At 52.8% G+C, this 18721-nt stretch overlaps 1 protein-coding gene across 13 annotated transcripts in view; it reads right to left on the bottom strand.

Annotated features, from left to right (window-relative positions):
- The window catches only part of PTPRS (protein tyrosine phosphatase receptor type S), a 245435-nt gene that overhangs the window by 21518 nt on the left and 205196 nt on the right, over positions 1–18721 (bottom strand). For 5 of the 13 annotated variants that reach the window (XM_039515199.1, XM_039515189.1, XM_039515191.1 and 2 more), the window contains 10 exons: positions 17797–18387; positions 17011–17108; positions 15595–15848; positions 14150–14243; positions 13668–13883; positions 11235–11392; positions 10742–10753; positions 7643–7755; positions 4870–4917; positions 361–458 (listed from right to left, as the gene is read on the bottom strand). In XM_039515199.1, coding sequence (XP_039371133.1) covers positions 361–458; positions 4870–4917; positions 7643–7755; positions 10742–10753; positions 11235–11392; positions 13668–13883; positions 14150–14243; positions 15595–15848; positions 17011–17108; positions 17797–18387 — 1682 coding nt within the window. The remainder of the gene's footprint in view (positions 1–360; positions 459–4869; positions 4918–7642; positions 7756–10741; positions 10754–11234; positions 11393–13667; positions 13884–14149; positions 14244–15594; positions 15849–17010; positions 17109–17796; positions 18388–18721) is intronic. The other 8 variants (XM_039515196.1, XM_039515197.1, XM_039515194.1 and 5 more) reach the window with 7 other exon arrangements.

The following is an 18721-nucleotide window of genomic DNA, read 5'->3' as shown; positions in this document are numbered from 1 at the left end:
AGAGCTGGCTGAGGCTCACAGATTTTCCTACAATCTGTAGGTCTCAATAGGTTTTTGAAAACGCCTCAGGGGGGGGCTCTCAGGAGCCCCCAGTTATGGACCAAGACCCACGGTGCTAGGCGCTGTTCAAACACAGAACAAAACCATGGTCCCTGCCCCAAAGATCTTACAATCCAAATATTGTGCACACATTTGTCTATACTACCCTGTTTGCTCTCTGCATCCCAATCCAGCAAAGCACTTGAGCAGGTGTTTAACTTTAAATGCTTCATTAGTGTTATTGTGCTTGTGCCTAACTGCATTGCTGGACTGGGGTCTGGGTGGATTTCCTAGGCCCAGCATACCCTTTGTTGCCCGTACCTCATACTCTTGGGATAATTTCAAGTTGTCGTTGGCTTTGAGATGCTCCGTGTGTTCTGCCAACTCGGAGATGGGGATTGGTGGGTGGTTGAGCATACCTAGCAGAAAAGACAGCGGGAGAAAAGAAATCTCATTTAATAATTAAAAAAAACCCCAACCAATTAGCAATGTTGCATATTTTATAAGGGAAAAAATAAAAACAAGAAAAAAATTACAATGTGAGATCTGCAATGAAAGGAGGGACGTTAGAAGAGAGAAGATTCAGGGCTCGAAATTGTGTCCTTGGAAGTAAAAAGGAAAATGAGAGCTTTCCCCCGTGATGGCCCCATTCTCAACATTTACCAAAAGAAAATAAAAAGGGAAAAACAAATCCAAAGAGCAGATGCTTGGTAACGATTCCAGGAGTGGACTTGAAACGAGCAAACTCTGCCAAAGGAAACCTACGCAGCAAATGTCACAGCGCTCGGCATGGTCATAAACAAACACCAACTCAAAGACAGGGACGGGGCAGAATTCTTGCTGACCGATGACAGTAGGGGTGGGGAGGGGAGTGCAGATGGGAGAGAGTTGGGGAGGCTTTTCAAAGTTGTTGCTGTGGTTCTGCATGTGATGATAAACCCCCTCTAAAGCTCACTGGGGAGCTTATTGGCCTAGGACTCCACGCAAACACCCCAGGGCTGGGTCAACTGCCCTTAATCCTGTCCGGCATAAAGGAAATGTTACATCATTCTGGGAACGCCTGTCCTCCCCCCACCAAAATGCCAAGCATGTGTTCAGCGCATCACTGTGAAGAGGCTCCTTCCACAGCATGGCTGGCCAGTGGCCATCTCTTCCCACTGGGTCATAGAATCATAGAATCTCAGGGTTGGAAGGGACCTCAGGAGTATCTAGTCCAACCCCCTGCTCAAAGCAGGACCAATCCCCAGACAGATTTTTGCCCCAGATCCCTCGATGGGCCCCTCAAGGATTGAACTCACAACCCTGGGTTTAGCAGGCCAATGCTCAAACCACTGAGCCAGCCCTCCCACCTTTTTTGAAGTGGAACAGCTTCCCCAGGAAAGCCAGAGCAGCTCCCTGTTGAAAGCCTGCTGCACCATCTGTCAGACAAGAGAATTGAACCAGGACTCCTAGCAGCTCAGGGAAGAACCCTAACCACTGCCCTATACCAGCTCTTGAGCAACCCTGCAGGGACAAACACCTACACTATGTCCATGGGCCTGTTCTGGTGGTGCCACTCTCTGATCAAAGCGGCACCAGAAGGGGGCGCTTTTCACCTTCCAGGATGAAAGGAGGATGCCCCTTGCCCTCTCCAAACCCGGCCCCTCATGGGCGGTTTCCCAGACTGGAGCACTCCTAAGCCTCACTCCGCTGAGTTCTGGATGGCATTGGTCTCTGAATGCAAAGGGAGCTCCCGCTGCATCAACATGGACGTCTGGCAGGAGCCATGAAAAGGGATCACACTGCACCCTTTCCTAGGATGGTTGGGTCTGATGGAGGCTGTCACAGCGGGGTAATGAGATTGGGGGCGGGGCTCGGTCAGGAACTGGACTGACAATCATACTAATCTGCGCATCCTGCTTTGAGATTTGTAGCTAGGATTAGAGAAGGGACAGCGGAAAAGGTGGTTGGGGGAGAGTGAACTCAGGAATGACCCCCACCACCCATCCCTTGCTCTCAAGCGCTCAAATAGAAGCCTGCGTTGAAAAGCTTTTCACGCTCTCCTCATCTGCATCAAATCACCCTGGCCGAGACACTACAAAGGTACTGAGGCACCTGACTTCCACTGAGTGCAATGGGAGTGAGGCACCTCAATACCTGGGAAGATCTAGGCCCTCGGTCCAGCAGCATCTCCACTCCGCTGCCTGCCAGCCAAGACACGGGCAACCTTTTGAGAAGCCACCGCATTGTCATCCCCTCCTCCCCCCACGAATGGAAAGGGGAGATGGGGAGGTGGGAGCCATGGAGAATTTCGAGCCCCGTTGGTGGCGTGTGTGACAAAGTAAGTAGCGGCAGCAGCAGCATGGTCAGTTACTCTGAAAACTCAGCACAGAGATGGCAAAGCAAGCATGACAATCCTCAGTTTTACAGTGTGTTTTTCACCACCAAGCCCACAGACTGGGTTCACTGCAGTGCCCCGAGTCAGACGCCTTTGTTCCCAAACTATCTAATCATCCCTTCCGGAACTGGACAGCCAGGCAAAAAACGGGGACACGGGAGAATAAAAACAAAACCAAACCAGGAGGCAAAAGGTTTATGAAGGGTAAGCCGGACCAGTATGGCCTCTGAGGCCCAACGGGGTCAGGTTAGAACATTTCTCCTGGCTCGCGGAAGGAAGGGGTCATAGCCAGTGGGTTTCTAGTTTGCCTGATTCTCTACACACCTCTTGCTGTCCTCAGACAAGGGAGTCTCCTTCAGTTCCTGCAGCGTGGCCGCGTTACACCGCAGAGATAGCTGTGTTTCAGTGGCGGAAGCGAAGTGTTTTTCGTATACATCTAGCTCATAAAGAGCTTTGGGATCCTGGTGGCCAAGGGGCGGCCTCTCCATGTATAGAAGAAGTGACACACTACGCTAACGTTATAATAAACATTCAGCACAGAACCTTTGCTTCCTCCTCCTGCCCTCTCTGAGGGTAAGAGGTAGGTGCTGCAGAGGGCCACAAACTTCCCTTCATCATTAGAGCAAATTGAGCCCTGTTCAGAACCACCACTGGCAACGTAATAAATTGTTTCCAGATCTGTACACGTTACCCCTCCCACTGACTTCCTCCCACCTGGGGTGGAAGGCAGCGAAGCAGGCAGCCAGCATATGGGCCAGCTGCCACCACCTGAATCTGACTCTGCTGGGAGGAGCTACAGATTATTAGCTGAAGTGCAATTAGAAACAGAGTCGTAAATTAAATCCCAAACAATAAATATACAGGTTTTTAAAAAAAACAACAACTGGAGCAAACAAAGCAAGAAAACCAGAGGCTCCCAGGCTAGTGGGTCCCAGTACGAGGTCTCTGTCCATCCCATCATGCAGACGATAAGGGGAAAGGCCCCATCCAAGATCTGCACCACGGAAGTCACATTCTCTTTGAATGGATTTCAGGAGATATTTCCTTTGTCAGAGCTCCAGCGAAAAAGCCTCAGCCATGTCAGGCTCCCTGCATCAGTGTGTCCCTGCACCCCACCCTTCACCCCCATTCGTAAACCAACAGCTGAGAGTGCCTGGGAACTGGCCTCTCTCCTGGTCTCTTAGGGCAGACATAAAGAACCCTTGGAATTGATCCGACATGGGGATAAGGAAAATAGGCTGGAATTCTCTGAAATGAGTAAACACTTTCCTGGCCAGGCACATCAGGGTTTCCCGTAAGATCCTGAAATGCACTGTGTCGAGAGGGAGAGGAAAGATATGGGTTTGGATTAAGCAACCAGCTGGTAACGTCATTTCGCAGAGGAGCACAGATGGGTTCATCTGGGACCACCCCTGTACCGAGAGGAGAGGGTCCTTTCAGCTCAGTGCCAACAATGGACAAAATTGTCTAGAGGCCTGTTCCAACCCCATCATCTAGGGCTCCAAGCAAAGGCTTTAGAGCTGCATCTGCAGCTCCTACTGAAGTCAGTGTGTGTTGGAAGCACCTAGCCGAGGGGTAAGTAACTGCCTAACATGCCAAAAGGACTTAGGAGCCTGGATCCCAGCATCTACCAGGTCAGTCTTAGAGCAGGTCTCATCTAGCATTTCAGTCACTTGAGCCTCTCTAATCTTATCACTCCACTCTCTGTGTACCAGCCAACTCCGCAGAAACGTCACCCGAACATCTGGTGCGGGCCACAACCTGTTTATCTTAGCAAACTCCCTGCAGTTGGACGGTACTTTTTGTGAAACCCAGCGGAGGTGCAGACCATAGAGGACTGTGCTTCCAGGTCAGGGCCAAGGAGCTGCCAGGTACCCGAAATGGCCTTTTCCCTAGTTTGTCATAAAAGGGTGTCGGTGCAGGTCTGTTACGAGGAGAGCGGAGGAGTATGGTCTATTGCTACAGTCTTCCCTTTACCCAGACAATGGAGCAACAAACACACACGCAGACCAGCGTACATAGAGCTGCTTTCTCCCTCGGATCCGAATGATGCACATTTAGCTGAGCTTTTGAGGACTGTTCTAAGGTCAGACTTGAAACACCTTTAACACGGGAGCCTTGAAACCCAGATTTTAATCCTGCGAGAGAACAAGACAGACAGAGGGACGGACGGCGTCTCTTAAGTCAGCCACTAGGAGCTCCGTCCCTATGTTACTGTCGCCACTGCTGTCACTTTGACAAGGCCTGCGTTTGGTACTGTAAAACTGGAAGCGCGGTTCAGACAAACAGATGGCACAGGAGAGGGATGAGATGGCGAACGCCACAGGGACACACAGAGAGTTCAGCGAAAAACGGGGGAAAAAACAAAACAAAAGAAAAAACGACAAAAGAAACAAACCAACAAAAGGAAAAAAAATGTAAACCAACAGGAACAAAAACACACAGGAACTAACTTTCAAAGTCAAACTCAGGGTCACTGAGAGGGCTGCTCAGACCAGAATCTGCAGAAAACAGTAAAAAATAAATAAATAAAAATACACTTTTTTCCTTTTTTTTCTTTTTTTTTAATTTCATGCTAATCAAACGGAAAAAGCAACATAAATTTAAGAGGAAATGAAAAGTTAATTTTTTGTGCTGATTCGGTAGGGGCAGGGCCACTGAAAAGTGTTTTATTTCCCCCAACCCCCTGTGTGTGCATCCCACCCCCCCCAGTCCCTCATTTGTTACTGGGGACAGAATGAAGATTCTCTGGATCACAAGGAGCCTTTCTAGAGAACAGGGCATGGGCCAGTCTTTGTGCCAGACTAGATTTTATTTTAGTGGCTTCACGGTACCCAGAGAGTCTCCCACCTGCAACCTGAGCCATGGATCTCTCCTCACCATCGACACACTGCAGGCTGGCATATTCCAAGGGGCACCCAACTCCCACAGAAATTCAGTGGGAGCTGGGGGCCTGTCTTGTTTAGCCTTCTTTGAAAATCCCCGCCTGGATTATCAGAGAAGTGTTAAGATAAAGTCACCACCACCGAGCTCTCTTTGTGTAATGGTTCCCTAAGGGAAGGTTGGAAGCATCACCAGCCTTGAGTGCAGGGAACTAGACTAGATGACCTACTAAGGTCCGTCAAGTCCTACGATTCTATGCCTGGGGCCATTTAAAACTACACATCCCCGAAGGACACACTAGAGACCAATCCTGCATTGGCCAACGGGGAACAGACTTGCTGGTCTACAACGGTCCGAGATGGAAAGCGGCTTTCTGATCAAGCCAGCCCTCTGCAAGGGCAGCAAAGACTCTGCCAATAAAGAATACATCAGCTATTACACTGAGACCGACTAGCTTCTTCTGAGCTTGCTGGCTAGGGCTGAGATGGAAATGACTCCAGTCCGGAGTACTTCTCTCATGGGCTGGCCTCCGTTTGCAGATGGAGCCTAGCTCTGGATACGCCAATCGATACCTACGTGCCAGAATGCCTGGGGAAGTGGGCACCTTAAGCTCGATGCCCAGGTGTGCAAACTCCAGCTCCCTCTCGCTCCAGCTTCATTCTTCCCTGGGGTAGAGGCACTGGTATGAATGGAGTTACCCTAGGGATGAATTCGCCCTCCCTGCCCAACAGGAGCTGCTCTGTTGAGCGTCCCATTTGCACCCGTCATAAAGCAAGTTTCCCCAGTGGGCACTTGGAAACGGTTCCTTTAACGCACCGTGAATTGCTGCGAGTTGCTGCTGGAGCTCCTCTGGGAAACTGCTTCTACAAAGGGTGGAAGGTCAGACAGTGCTGCAATAACCCAAGCTCTACGAGCAACACTGGGCGCCATCCCCGCCTCTGAGATTCAGGCTGCAGGAGGATTTCAAGGGCAAGTTGGACTCCCTGCACCATCAGAGAGGCAGCACTGAGGAGCTACAGCGTGGTATCAGCCTGGGACTCATTGTGCTTTCAGCTGTACCGCTGAAAGTCCGGAGTAGCTCAACTGACTCCATTGCAGTTACTTTGGATTGACACCAGTGTAACACAACAGAGTTTGGACCACAGTCCATGACAACTCTGGCCGCTGCTGAACCTTCCTGTGTGTTCAGTCCCCAGGGGCTGCTTTGAATCTGTTGCCTTTGCTACCTACGGAGATTCAGCCCTTACCCAACCACAAAGCTTGGGCTGCTGAGACTGACCATGGGGAAGGCAGCTCCCATCTCCTCACTGTGGGAATCTGAACTGAGCACTGCCCTTGTGCTCAGCAGCAATCCTTGCCCTTTGATTAGCTACCAACTCCCCCTCTCCCCCCCAAAACCTGAGGCAATCCCAAGGACAGAGATGGGTGGGGGGAGCTGCAGAAACATTCCTAACGAGCACAAAACGGCAAAAACGACAACCAGCCCCAAAAAGCACAACAAATTCCTTTCCAACTCCTCCTGCTCTAGGGACCAACCAGCCGAGCAGCGGGCCAGCGTGCAGGCATCGCTCTGCGCAGCGGTGTGGGGGTCCCTCTATGTGGGGAAGTGCCCGTGCTGGGTGCATGTCAGTGGAGGCTTGCAGAGGTGCCATGCAGGCAGCTGACCCATGCACATGTGCGGAGGCCGTAGGTGTAGAAGGGAGGGTGCCTGGTGCCTCTCTGCAAGGTGGGTAGGTGTTTTACTACCTGGGGAAGGAGACCAGCAGGACCCCCTAAGAGGGCGGCTACACTAAGCGAGAAAACGTTGCCCTGGCGTTTGCTTGCACGAACGACTGGTTCTCTTGCTTCTCCTTGTGACGGATTAATGTGTCCACACGACAGAGCTGTTTCCGAAGAACTACTCTGGTGCATCGGCACGCAGTGCCCGTTACAGATGTGCTTGCACCGGTGCATTCTGGGAATCCTGTAGCTCCCATCCCTGGGGCCCTTGGGTAATTTCCAAATCTGAGGCACCACAGGCTGCACCAGTCCAGTTGGACCACAGCTACAGTGGTTCCAGCTATGGCAGCCATCTGGCACAACCCATTCACAATAGCTGGAGTGGGTGTTGTGTGGGGACTCAAGATGCTGCCACCCCACAGGGCTCCACGCATGGATTTCTTGCAGCACTCTCGCTTAGCATAGGCAGGGCACAAGAGATCTCTCCATTGTGTATTTGGCTAGAGTTGGATTGCAGCAGAGGCAGCATTGCAACAGCCTTAACGCAGGCAGGAAGGGACTGGGGGAAGGGCAGTCACTCCACTTCTCTTTCCTAGGGAGAGAGGCTGGTTTGCAGCCAGTTACCTGGAGTCTGGAAGTTGATGCGTCTCATCTCCACCGGGTCCTTGGGGTGGTGAGGAGCGATCTCAGCGTTGTTCAGGAGACATTTCGTCCGCGGCTCAGAGTCTTTCCGTTTGCTTTTAAAAACCAAAGTAGAAAAGCCTGTTGGTTTGGGGCCCTTTCTGCCTTTCCGACTGACTCGGGCAGGCCAGCAGCCGAGCACCGACCTGATGGAAGTGCGAAGCTGAGAAATGCAGCCATGACCTGAATGACCTACTGGCTCAGAAAATGGGCACAAGGCACAAAGAATGCGCCTTGCACTCACGTGGCACTCGGCGGATGTGACGTTCTCCCAACGCCCTTCAAGCCAATAGCAACGTCCTGGAAGCTACTCCATCATACGTCAAAGGATACAGCCACAAAGGCACCTGACAGGCTTTTGTATGATCAGGGACTTTACCTTAAACCCCACGAGTGGCTTTTCTGCTACAGCCTCTTTTCATCGTCTCGGTTTACAAGTCGCACACACTCACGAACTGACTCAGGCTATGTCTATACTGGCACGTTCATCGTTAAAACTTTTGTCGCTCAGGAGTGTGAAAAAACACCCCCCCCCCCAAAGGATAAAAGTTTGAACAATGAAAAGCGCTGGTGTGGACAGTGCTTCGCCGGCGGGAGCCATGCTTCTGGCGATGAAGCTACCGCCCCTCATTGGAGGTGGTTTTATTTTGTCACCAGGAGAGAGTGCTCTCCCGGCGATAAAGAGCGGCTACACAGCGCACCTTACAATGGCGCAGCTGCAGCCTAACGTACACTGGCAACTTCATTTATGGCACTGGTCATTTACCGAGCCTTATCTACACAAAAAATGTGCACTACTTTAATTAAACCGGAGCTAATCCCTGGGTGGACACTCCAAGGTCTTGTCTACATAAAAGAGTTGCCCTGCTAAAGGTGTGATTTTAAACTGATTTAGTTTTGTTGGTGCCAAAGGCCATGTGGACATGCTTAATTTGGTTTAGTTTAGATTGAATAGAAATCGGTTTAAGTCAAACTGAAATAAGACACTCTTAAATCGGAATATGCATATCCACACAGTCTTTGGCACCAGTTTAGATATGTTATTTTAAAAACTGATAGAAGTTAAACAGGCGCAACATTCTAGTCTAAACAAAGCCAACTTCAGCTTAAGTGCCTTATTTTAGTTTAACTTAACTTGTTCCTACTCCTGTTTGGACTTGTCTACACATAAACTTGCCCTGATTTAGTTAAACCAGTGCAAATGCCTGAATGGACACTCCTATAGGTTTAAAACTATTTACATTGGTTTAGTAAATTTACAGGGGCAAACTAAGCCAACAGAAACCAGGGTTCAATTGATTTAAGAGCGTCAACACACAAATGGCTTGTCTTCGCTTAAAATGCTACAACAGGCACAGCTGGGCTGCTGCAGCTTCATAGCTGTAGCACTTAAGTGTAGCCCAGGGGTCGGGAAGCTTTCAGAAGTGGTGTGCCGAGTCTTCATTTATTCACTCTGATTTAAGGTTTCGCGTGCCGGTAATACATATTAACGTTTTTAGAAGGTCTTTTTCTATAGGTCTATAATATATTACTAAACTATTGTTGTATGTAAAGTAAATAAGGTTTTTAAAATGTTTAACAAGCTTCATTTAAAATTAAATTAAAATGCAGAGCCCCCCGGACCGGTGGTCAGGACCCGGGCAGTGTGACTGCCACTGAAAATCAGCTTGCGTGCCGCCTTTGGCACGCGTGCCATAAGTTGCCTACCCCTGGTGTAGACATTACCTACGCTGACAGGAGAGATTCTCCCCTTGGTGTAGGCAATCCACTTCTGCAAGAGGTGGTAGCTAGGTCGACAGAAGAATTCTTCCACTGACTAGCACTGTCTACACAGGGACTCTGGTCGCTTTAATTTAACTGCGCCGCTCGAGAGTGTGGATTTTTCACACTTGACTGATGTAGTTAAACCGACCTAATCTAGTGTAATCCAGGCCAGAGTTGCACCAATATAACTAAATCAGTTTTAAAAGCCCATCTTTAGTTAAACCAGTGCTGCTGTGGGCGTAGACCAAGCCTAACTGACTTAAGCGAAGATGAAATAAACCTGGTTTAAACCCAAATAAATGTGTCCACCCAGCCTTTTGCACACCTTTAACTACACTGGTTTCAAGTCACACCGGTGCAACTCTGCGTGTAGACAAGTTCTGGTGTCGATCAAGGGATTTTAAGCCCCAGGAGCGCCTGCAAAGTGCAGACTGTTCTACCCACGGCTCCAAGGCAGAAAGAAATGCAATTTGCTTCGCAGTCTATTTAGAAACTCTCTCTACCTCGTTGCAAACTGAGAATCTCATGTATTGTTATAGCCCAGGTCACTTCATGGACACCCCCACTTCCAAGGGTGCACGGCACAGAAACCCCCCTGGTCCCCATGCCTGCTGCAGCTACAATAATTACATACACTGAGGTGTGGAGTGTTGAATGCATGTTTAGTTGTCTTTTAAAGCCCGTAATAGCTGGAGGCAGTTTGATAAGCCCAGACTGCTCTACCTGGAGCACTGCTTGGGAATCATGGCACTTGGGGGGTTGGGGGTGGGGGTGTCACTTTATTCTGCCTCCAGTCGGAAGCAGCGGTGAATGGTTCATGGCCAGACCCGTGAGTTATTACTAGCGAAAATACTCCCAGCCTTGGAAATGGCTGGAAAGACTCCCAGAGTTTCAGGGAAAGTCAGCACAGAGCCATCGGACAGGGGAAGGACACATCCCCTGGCTCTGCGCTCGGCTGAGACTGCAACATGAGTGGGCGCTTCTCTGCTCCATTAACCCAACATTTACTGTCACCCTCACTCTCCTCCAAACAAGATTTGGCTTTGCCTTGAAGAAGAGCCATCCTATCATGGACAGGCAACTGGGCTTCCTTTCGCCCCCTCTGCCTTTCCACTGGCACAAACATGTGCCTGAGATCTTGGTATCTGATGTCCTTTAGGACAGTGGGAGTGCCAAGGGCAGGAGGTGAGTCATCATGTGGGCAGAGCTCTCTGCCCCAAGATACTGCCAGTCCGGTGCGGTGGGGATCTACAGAGATACCAAACCTGGTGCTCTTACCTGTCTGGCTTGCTGTCCGGGGAGCAGTAAGTGGAAGGAAGAAAAGACAAATGTTGGGGTTAGAATGGAGCGTGAATGCCCACGACACACACGGAAAGGTGAGATCCCCAGCTCAGAGCGGCACCAACAGACGGCAGGAGGGGGACTCCTGAGCCCTCCGCCCCCAGGGTATTCAGACATTTCAAACCCAGTGGGGATAAAGCAAAGGCACAGCCAGCCAAACTCATTTCATTGGAGGCCACTGAACTACCACTACAGGGACACGGCTTTATTGACTACGGACCGGGGCTGGATTTGAACCAGGTGGATCCCACTACCAGTTCCCTGAGCTGCCCAGTCCCTCCCCATTCCCCCAGCATCTCCTTTTCCCAGCGCTTTGCTCTGTAGCTCTGACCAGGGGCCGTGCCCTCAGCCCAGCGACTCCGAGACAGAATGTGAAATGCCCTTGAGCACCTGGGAGCGGGCACAGATCTGGGCGAGAGGCCACCCTTACTTTTTGTAGAGCAGGATGGCGATGACGATGCAGATGATGAAAACCACGGCGAGGACTGGCCCGATGACCCATATCAAGCCCTCCTCTCCGTCGATGATTGGCTGCGGGTCGGGGTTGTCCAGCTGGATTGGGTCGGAGAAAGGACTAGCTGCAAATGTCTGGAAAACACAAATCATCATAAAACAGGATTCAGAAAGGGGTCTGGGCCTGGGAATCGCCACAGCTTCATTCCAGAAGAGAAGCCCCTATAAGGGAGACAGGCCCACAAGCTTTGGGGCAGACACCAACCATTAACACATGGGGTTAAGAAGAAACTTCCTCTATGAGCCACTTTTCCTACAGCTGTCCAGCAGAGGGGTTCTTGCACCTGCCTCTGAAGGAACTGATGCTGTCCGACGGGATGCTAGAATAGATGGACCAAGGGGACCCCATGGTCTCATGAACGGCCAGACTGGCTTAGTCCAAGGTCCATCTAGGCCAGTGGCCCCCAACCTGCGGCCTGTGGGCTGCTTGCTGCCCAATCAGCACACAGCTGTGGCCCATGTGACATCCTCAGGGCCATACAGGTAGTATTGGACGCGGCCCATAATGGTAAATAGGCTGAGAACCAGTGACCTTGTCCCATAGCCTGTCTCCAACGCAATCAGCACCAGCTGCTTCAGCACCTGTTGTGCAGGCCTCCATTTCACACTATCCCAGCAGCCCCTCCCCGAGGCTGCCTCCAGTTCCTCACCTCACCCTCTGGATTCGGCACTTGACACAGGGGAGGGGGAAAGGAGTGAAGAGGGGATTAATACTCAGACACGGAATGACCTGGTGACTCCCCCTGACTAAGTACAAATTAACAAACAGAATTTTTCTCCCCTTCCCTCTCCTCAGCCCAGGCTGTGCTCCCAGTGCAGAGCCACTGACACGCTCCACCCCAGAGGAGGCTGCCTGCCTTCTAGAGGAGCACTGTACGTTCATTCTATTAGGGGTCCGGCTGGATGGAAAACGCTACCACACATAGTCCGTTACGGCAGAGCCCTCTTAGCCAAAAGCTTCTCATGTCTCCAGACAGGACCCAGTTCCAAGGAAATGCCCTCCTTGCATGCAACCCAAGAGATCGGTATAATATCAAACACTTACTTAGCGCTTTCCCTTGCCAAAGCTTTACAGATGTTACGACACCCACTGACCACGAGGGAGGTATTATCACCCCCATTGTACAGATGCGGTAACTGAGGCACGGACGGTGACGGTAGCTGGGGCAGGATGACAACTCACGGGTGGGTGGCACGCAGCTTTGGGCTCACCCCCCCAGAGCAAGCGGCCTTCCCTGAAATTCCACCCCTACCGCCCCCGGGGCATTTGGAGGAAGGGGCTGTTCCCGTCTACAGACACCGAGGATGGCTGCTGTTATTTCAGCCCATTGCTACTGACTCCGCAGGACCTCGTCCTTAAAGCAGAAATTACCACAAGCAGGAGTAATCCGACTGGGAAATCCGTTCCCAGGCGTGTCAGCCTAATCCTTTAATATTAAATAGACAACGAAATATTTATTTCCAGCCACCCCCACTTTAAAAACATGATTGCAATAACTTCTCGCTACAATTCTGCAGGGGGATTTAATGCGATGAAGTATTAGACTGTTTCCTACTTCGCAGCAGAAAAAAAAGGCAGGTGAACATTAAAGCAATTGCTCTCACGGTCAAATTCAGGCCTGTGCAGCGCCACTGAAATTCACGGGATTGCCAAGGATGTAGAAGAGGACCCAGAGCATGCCAAACTGATTCCCTTGGTAAGGCATTCCCTGCTCACGCTCCCCAGGCGCAGGACACATTGCTCTGAAAGCAGGACGCCTGCCTGGGTTTATTGCTCTGCTGGGGGAAGGGACACTTTTTGCAACAAGTTAGGGTCGGTCCTTGGGATCTTTGAATCCCTGGGTACCTCTGAGCTGATATTTCAGTATCTTCCGGTTCTAGACTCACATCTGGAGCAAAGTGTAGAGCCCTGCACGGATACCAAATTTGTATCTGCATCCGATCCACAAACATGGTCCGTAGATACCTGCAGATTTGCAGGGCTCTACCCAAGTGTGAAAAACCACCTCCCAAAGCATGTCTGTAAAACTGAAGGGCATCGCTAGCTGGCCCTGCGTGTGAGAGCCTATTTACAGCCAAGCGTATGTGCACCTGCAAACAGCCCTGCTCACAAATTTTCCAGGGGGATTTTTGGAAACCTTTTCAATATGTGCCCCTCCCCCCAAAAAAGCCATTTTAAAACGTTCTTGGAGGAATATGGTTCCCAAGCGCCATATAAATGGCACGTGCCGGGTCCCAGGCTAGCTTGCAAAGTAATTGCACCTGCAGCAGCCGGTTCCGGTATGTAAGGGGACAGCAGGATCCCTAGCTTCTGCGAGAGACGGACAGCAGAGGAACGAGCGACACTTACAGCTTCCAAGTCTTGCAGCACCGCCAGGATGAAGATGACGTATTTGTGTCCCGGCTCCAGGGCTTTGTTCTCGAAGTTGTCGTAGTGTTTCATGTCCCCCAGGATGAAGTGGGAGGGCAGCGTGCGGAAATGGGCAGCGATGTACGGCTTGGGGAAATCCAGCTGCCGGGAATGACGGAGGCTCCGGCGCTGAAGCCTAGAGATGTCCTGAATCACCTGGAAAAGAGAAGAATGCAACACTTGAGACCCGACTGCTCCAGTGCACCAGGACCAGGAGGAAGGGAGGAAGAATTGAACTGTTCAGTGCGAACACATTAGCTTCACTTGTTCTACATGCGGTGGGGGATTCGCCCTGCCCCACTCTCTTTGCTTGGGGCTGATCTTTCCAGGAAAGGGGTCAATGGTGCATTACGCATCACCCAGTCGGTTATCTGCAGACGTGCCTCTCCCTGCGATCAGAGTGGAGCTGACCGAGCGCTCACCTCTTCCAGGTCCATCTCCTCGGGGCTGCTCACGGGGTTCACGAACTGGCCCCCCCTCGATTTCTTTAAAGGCACCACCACGATGTAGTAAGCCCTGAAAGTCAGGAAGGAAAAGACAAGAGGGATGAGGCTGCCGGCAGGAATCTCACACAGCTGATATTTCCTAGGATGTTATTTTTTCTACCTGGCATTACCGTTCCTCAGGGAAGGAGCCTGGCATGCTCCTGATGGGAAATCACCTGAGATGGTGGTTAGGTTAGCGTTGGTCCCACGCCACCTCTCCCATCCGCACCCACACTCGCTGGCTGCCGGCGGAGGCCGCTTGCATCCCTGACTTATGCCATCATTGGCGCTGTGAGTGGAGGTCGGCCGTTTCCTCCTCTCCAAGGACCACGCCCTCATGGCTGCCTACCCCTCTGTTGCCTATCAACTGTTCTAGGCAACTCTGGGGGCTGCGCCATACCGGAGGGGCCTTGTCTCCAGTTTACAAGCTAAGGGGGAGGTTTCCCAAAGCATAGATGGCCGTCGGCCCCTCCCCCCGGCAGACAAAGGGGTCGGCAGCCTTTCAGAAGTGGGGTGCTGAGTCTTCATTTATTCACTCTGATTTAAGGTTTCGTGTGCCAGTCATACATGTTAACATTTTTAGAAGGTCTCTTTCTATAAGTCTATAATATATAACTAAACTATTGTTCTATGTAAAGTAAATAAAGTTTTTAAAATGTTTAAGAAGCTTCATTTAAAATTAAAATGCAGAGCCCCCCAGACCGGCGGCCAGGACCCGGGCAGTGTGAGTGCCACTGAAAATCAGCTCGCGTGCCGCCTTCGTCACACGTGCCATAGGTTGCCTACCCCTGGATTATCATCCCCCTCGGACAGGCATGGCCCAGAGCTGTGACTTGCCCAAGGTCACACAGGGCATCTCTGTGCCAGGGCCAGGAATCAAACCTGGGTCTCGTGTGTCCCAACCCAGTGCCACCCTTCCTCTGAGCCTACAAGGGCTTGCGGTGCTGCAAGATGAATCGAATGGGACAGTGACCCTCTTGCAGATGAAGGAGGCTGTGTAATAAGGACACCAATCCTTCCCTGCCTACATCACCAGCGTCAACCTGGGCCAGCAGTGACTGACAGCCATTACCAACTCTCCGGGGGATGTTTGCTGGTCCGTGGGGGAATGAGCCAGTGGTGCCCGCCTGCTCCTAGTGGGTAACTTTGCTGGTAGCCTCAGTGGACAAGCCAAGGACTGAATGGGCCACAGAAGCTCAACATTTCTTAGCCCAGGGAGGCTGCTCCTCCACACCACAGTTGAGGCACACTTGCAGGACAGCTAGTGGGGAGATGCTTGCTCCGCCCTGCCCGTGCCTGTTCTGTGGGCACTGCGGCCGCCTGCACGGCCCAGTGCGTTACGATCGACCGCCATTACATTCACCACAACAACAGGAACCTACTGGACAGGCACCGAGCTCTTCACATCCGGCAGGATCACCACCACGTTGCCATCCGCGTCGGCCTTGTGAGTCACCTCCGGCTTCTTGGTCAGCATGTCGGTGGTTGTCCAGGCGGCCACGTTCTGCTGCAGGCCGCCCATGCTGTTTCCCCGGTTCGTCAGGACAAAGTTGTAGAAAGTGCGGGGCTTCAGATTGGTGATGAGCTTTTTGGTGGTGCGGCCATCCACGTCGATGGTCAGCTCGTTGTACTGGATCTGAGCAAGGCCAGAGCACCCAAAGGAGTCAGCCTCCTCTCTGCAACGCCACAGCGCAGAGCTCCTGCCCTCCCCAGCGCCCAGAGAGCACGCGGCACGAGGCAGCAGCACCGCCCATGCAGTTCAGCCTCTAACCCCACCGCACAACTGCCGCGCGCATGGGAACGAGCATCTGGGTGGGGAGCAACCGCAAAACTCCTCCTCCGTAGGGTCTCGCAGCACTTTACAGGCATGGGATGAAGCCTCATGACTTCCCTGGGAAGCAGCATTCCCATTTTAGACATGGAGAAACTGAGGCAGGGACCACGGCATCGACTTGCCCAAGGTGGGAGGGACTCAGTAGCAGAGCTGGGAATGAAACCGATTCTCAACCGCCCCAGTCACATCTATGAGACACCACTCCCTGCCTGTGGCTGGGAGCACAGCTCCGCAGCCCTGGCTCTCAAACTCTACCCACTAGCAGGGCCGCCCAGAGAGGGGGGTAAGTGGGGCAATCTGCAGGGGCCCCACGAGCTCTGGGCAAGAATCCCTTCCCCGGCTAGAGGCGCCATTTAAATTTGTACTCACCCGGCGGCGGTCTGAGTCTTCGGCAGCACTTCAGCGGCGGGGGGCCCTTCAGTCGCTCTGGGTCTTCAGTGATGCTGAAGACGCGGAGCGAGCGAAGGACCCGCCATCGCTGCAGACTTGGTGCTGAGTACAAGCGCCGCAGCAGGTGGTACCTTTTTTTTATGCCTGTTCCCCAGCTTTGCCCCAGGCCCCCTGAACCCTCTGGGCGGCCCTGCCCACTGGACCATATTCCTCCCCCACCCTCCATAGCCGGGAACAGACTCTGAGTCCCAACTCTCCGTCCCCAGCTCTATAAGTCATTGCCGCTCAGAGAAGGTTTTGAGGGCAGGGAGAGGAGGCCGTGTTCCAAAACACCGCAAAAGGCCCCCGGCAGGTTCAGGTAGAGGTAATGGAGAGGAGCTTCCTGCAGTCAGACTCCCCGTGGGAGCAGCCTGGAGCTGCTGAACCCCGAGCAGGAGATACGCTTCTCTCCAGGAGCGCCCTCAGGGGAGGAGGAGGGATTAACCCTGAATATACCATCCCCGAATTCTACCCTCTGCTGCCCTGCAGCCCCCGAGAGGCGGGCCACGGGGACAGGGTCCCCGGTTCCACTTGCCTTGTAGGGGATGGGAGAGTTGTAGTTCTCGGGGAACTCCCAGCTCAAAAGGACGGAGGTCTTCATCACCATCTTCACCTTGAAGTTTTTGGGTAAAACTGCTGGAAGAAAGTGCAGAGGGAGAGGGGGAAAGGGAAAGAATGGGGTAGGGGAGAGAGAGCAGAGAGGTTATCAGACACCGACAACAGGGGGCTGGCTACACTGACCTAGGGAACAGAAGGACCTGCTCCCTCTTCCACACTCTGCTTGGGTTTTGCCAGAGTCCCATTCCTGACACCCCTTCCCATGCCAAACCCTAGCCTAACCCAGGGGCAGGGGCAGGGAGGGTCTCTGCCCAAAGACATCCCGCCTCCCCACACCCCACCCAGCCTCCCTAAGCCAACCCCCCTCCCCCCGAAACGCTGGGCGCCTGAGCAGCTGCTGTGGAGAATAAGGCTCTGGATGTCTGAGCCGGCTCGGCTGAGGCCAAGCCCCCGCCGGTTTTGCGTTTGGCATCTGGCTGAGTGGCGGCTTGCGGAAGCTGAAGAAAAGGCTCGTCCCACCTGTGCGAGAGGCTGGCCTGCCCCGGTGGCCAGTCAGGAGGGCGCCTGGACTTAACTTGGAAGGAAGCAGTAAAAGGGACTTACCTGGCGAAGGCAGAGAGGAGCGCGGGGCCCGTGCGGGAGACCAAGCGCTTTGCGTTTACTCACCAGCCCGTCCTAGGCTGGCTGGACTGGCCCCCGGCTCTCTGCCTCCCGGCGCCAGCCCCGGTTACAAGGAGAGAGAGGAGAAACCGGTAAGTCCTACCTTGGTCCAGTAGGAACGTCCGATACTGGACGGTCGGGCTGTATGGCCCGGGCCCTTTACTGGTGTGAGCCCGGATTTTAACGTCGTAGGCGGTGTTGGGTTTGAGGCCGTTGAGCGTGTATGAGTTCTCGGGGGAGGGGGACAGGTCTTTTTCCAAGGGGTTGCCAGGGGAACCGGCTTCCCGGTAGGCCACGGTGTATTTGACAATGGCGCCGTTCCTCTCGGCCAGCACGGGGGGCAGCCAGCTGAACCGGACCGACATGGAGGTGATGTTGCTCGCCTCAAGGATTTGGGGGTAACCTTGGGGGATGTCTTCGGGGATGGTCAGCTCCTGCATGGCCTCTTCCCCAAAGCCAGCCCGGCTTTTCACGGCCAGCTTGAAAACGTACGTGGCGCCCTTGTGGATGTTGGTGGCGGTGTACTTATCCTCCTGGGCCGTGAACTCCAAGGTGGATAGGGGGTCGATGTCTTGTCGACCGAACTGGAGCCGGTAGCCCATGACCTGGCCCTCGGCATCCAAGGGAGGCTCCCATTTCACCAGGAGAGAATTCTCCTGAGTCTGATGCACGGACAGGATGGGCTTCCCTGGAACTGGGAGAGAACAGAGAGTAGAGACAAGCTCAGTTCTGTGCCAGCTTTCCTCCTCACGCCAGGGACGGAGAAGCTGGGTGAAGGAGTCAGAGGGCAGAGCTAGCTAACAAAGCGGGCACAAGGAAATCCTGGCTTCTCTTGTTGGCTCTGCTGCTCGCTTGCTGAGTGACTTGCCCAAGGCCACATGGACCAACACTTCTGAGTGGCCGCTGATTTTTGGGTGCCCAGTTCAAGACATCTTCAGGCCTGAATTCAGCAGGGCCAGGCACCCCCAGCTGCCACCGATTCCCGGTTGCCCTGAAAAATCAGGCCCCAGGTGTCTTGAGTCAGGCTC

This window comes from Mauremys reevesii, linkage group 26 (genome assembly GCF_016161935.1).
Source record: "Mauremys reevesii isolate NIE-2019 linkage group 26, ASM1616193v1, whole genome shotgun sequence".
NCBI lineage: Eukaryota > Metazoa > Chordata > Testudines > Geoemydidae > Mauremys > Mauremys reevesii.
The sequence above is the reverse complement of the archived record's forward strand: the minus strand, read 5'-3'. Positions and strand labels throughout refer to the sequence as shown.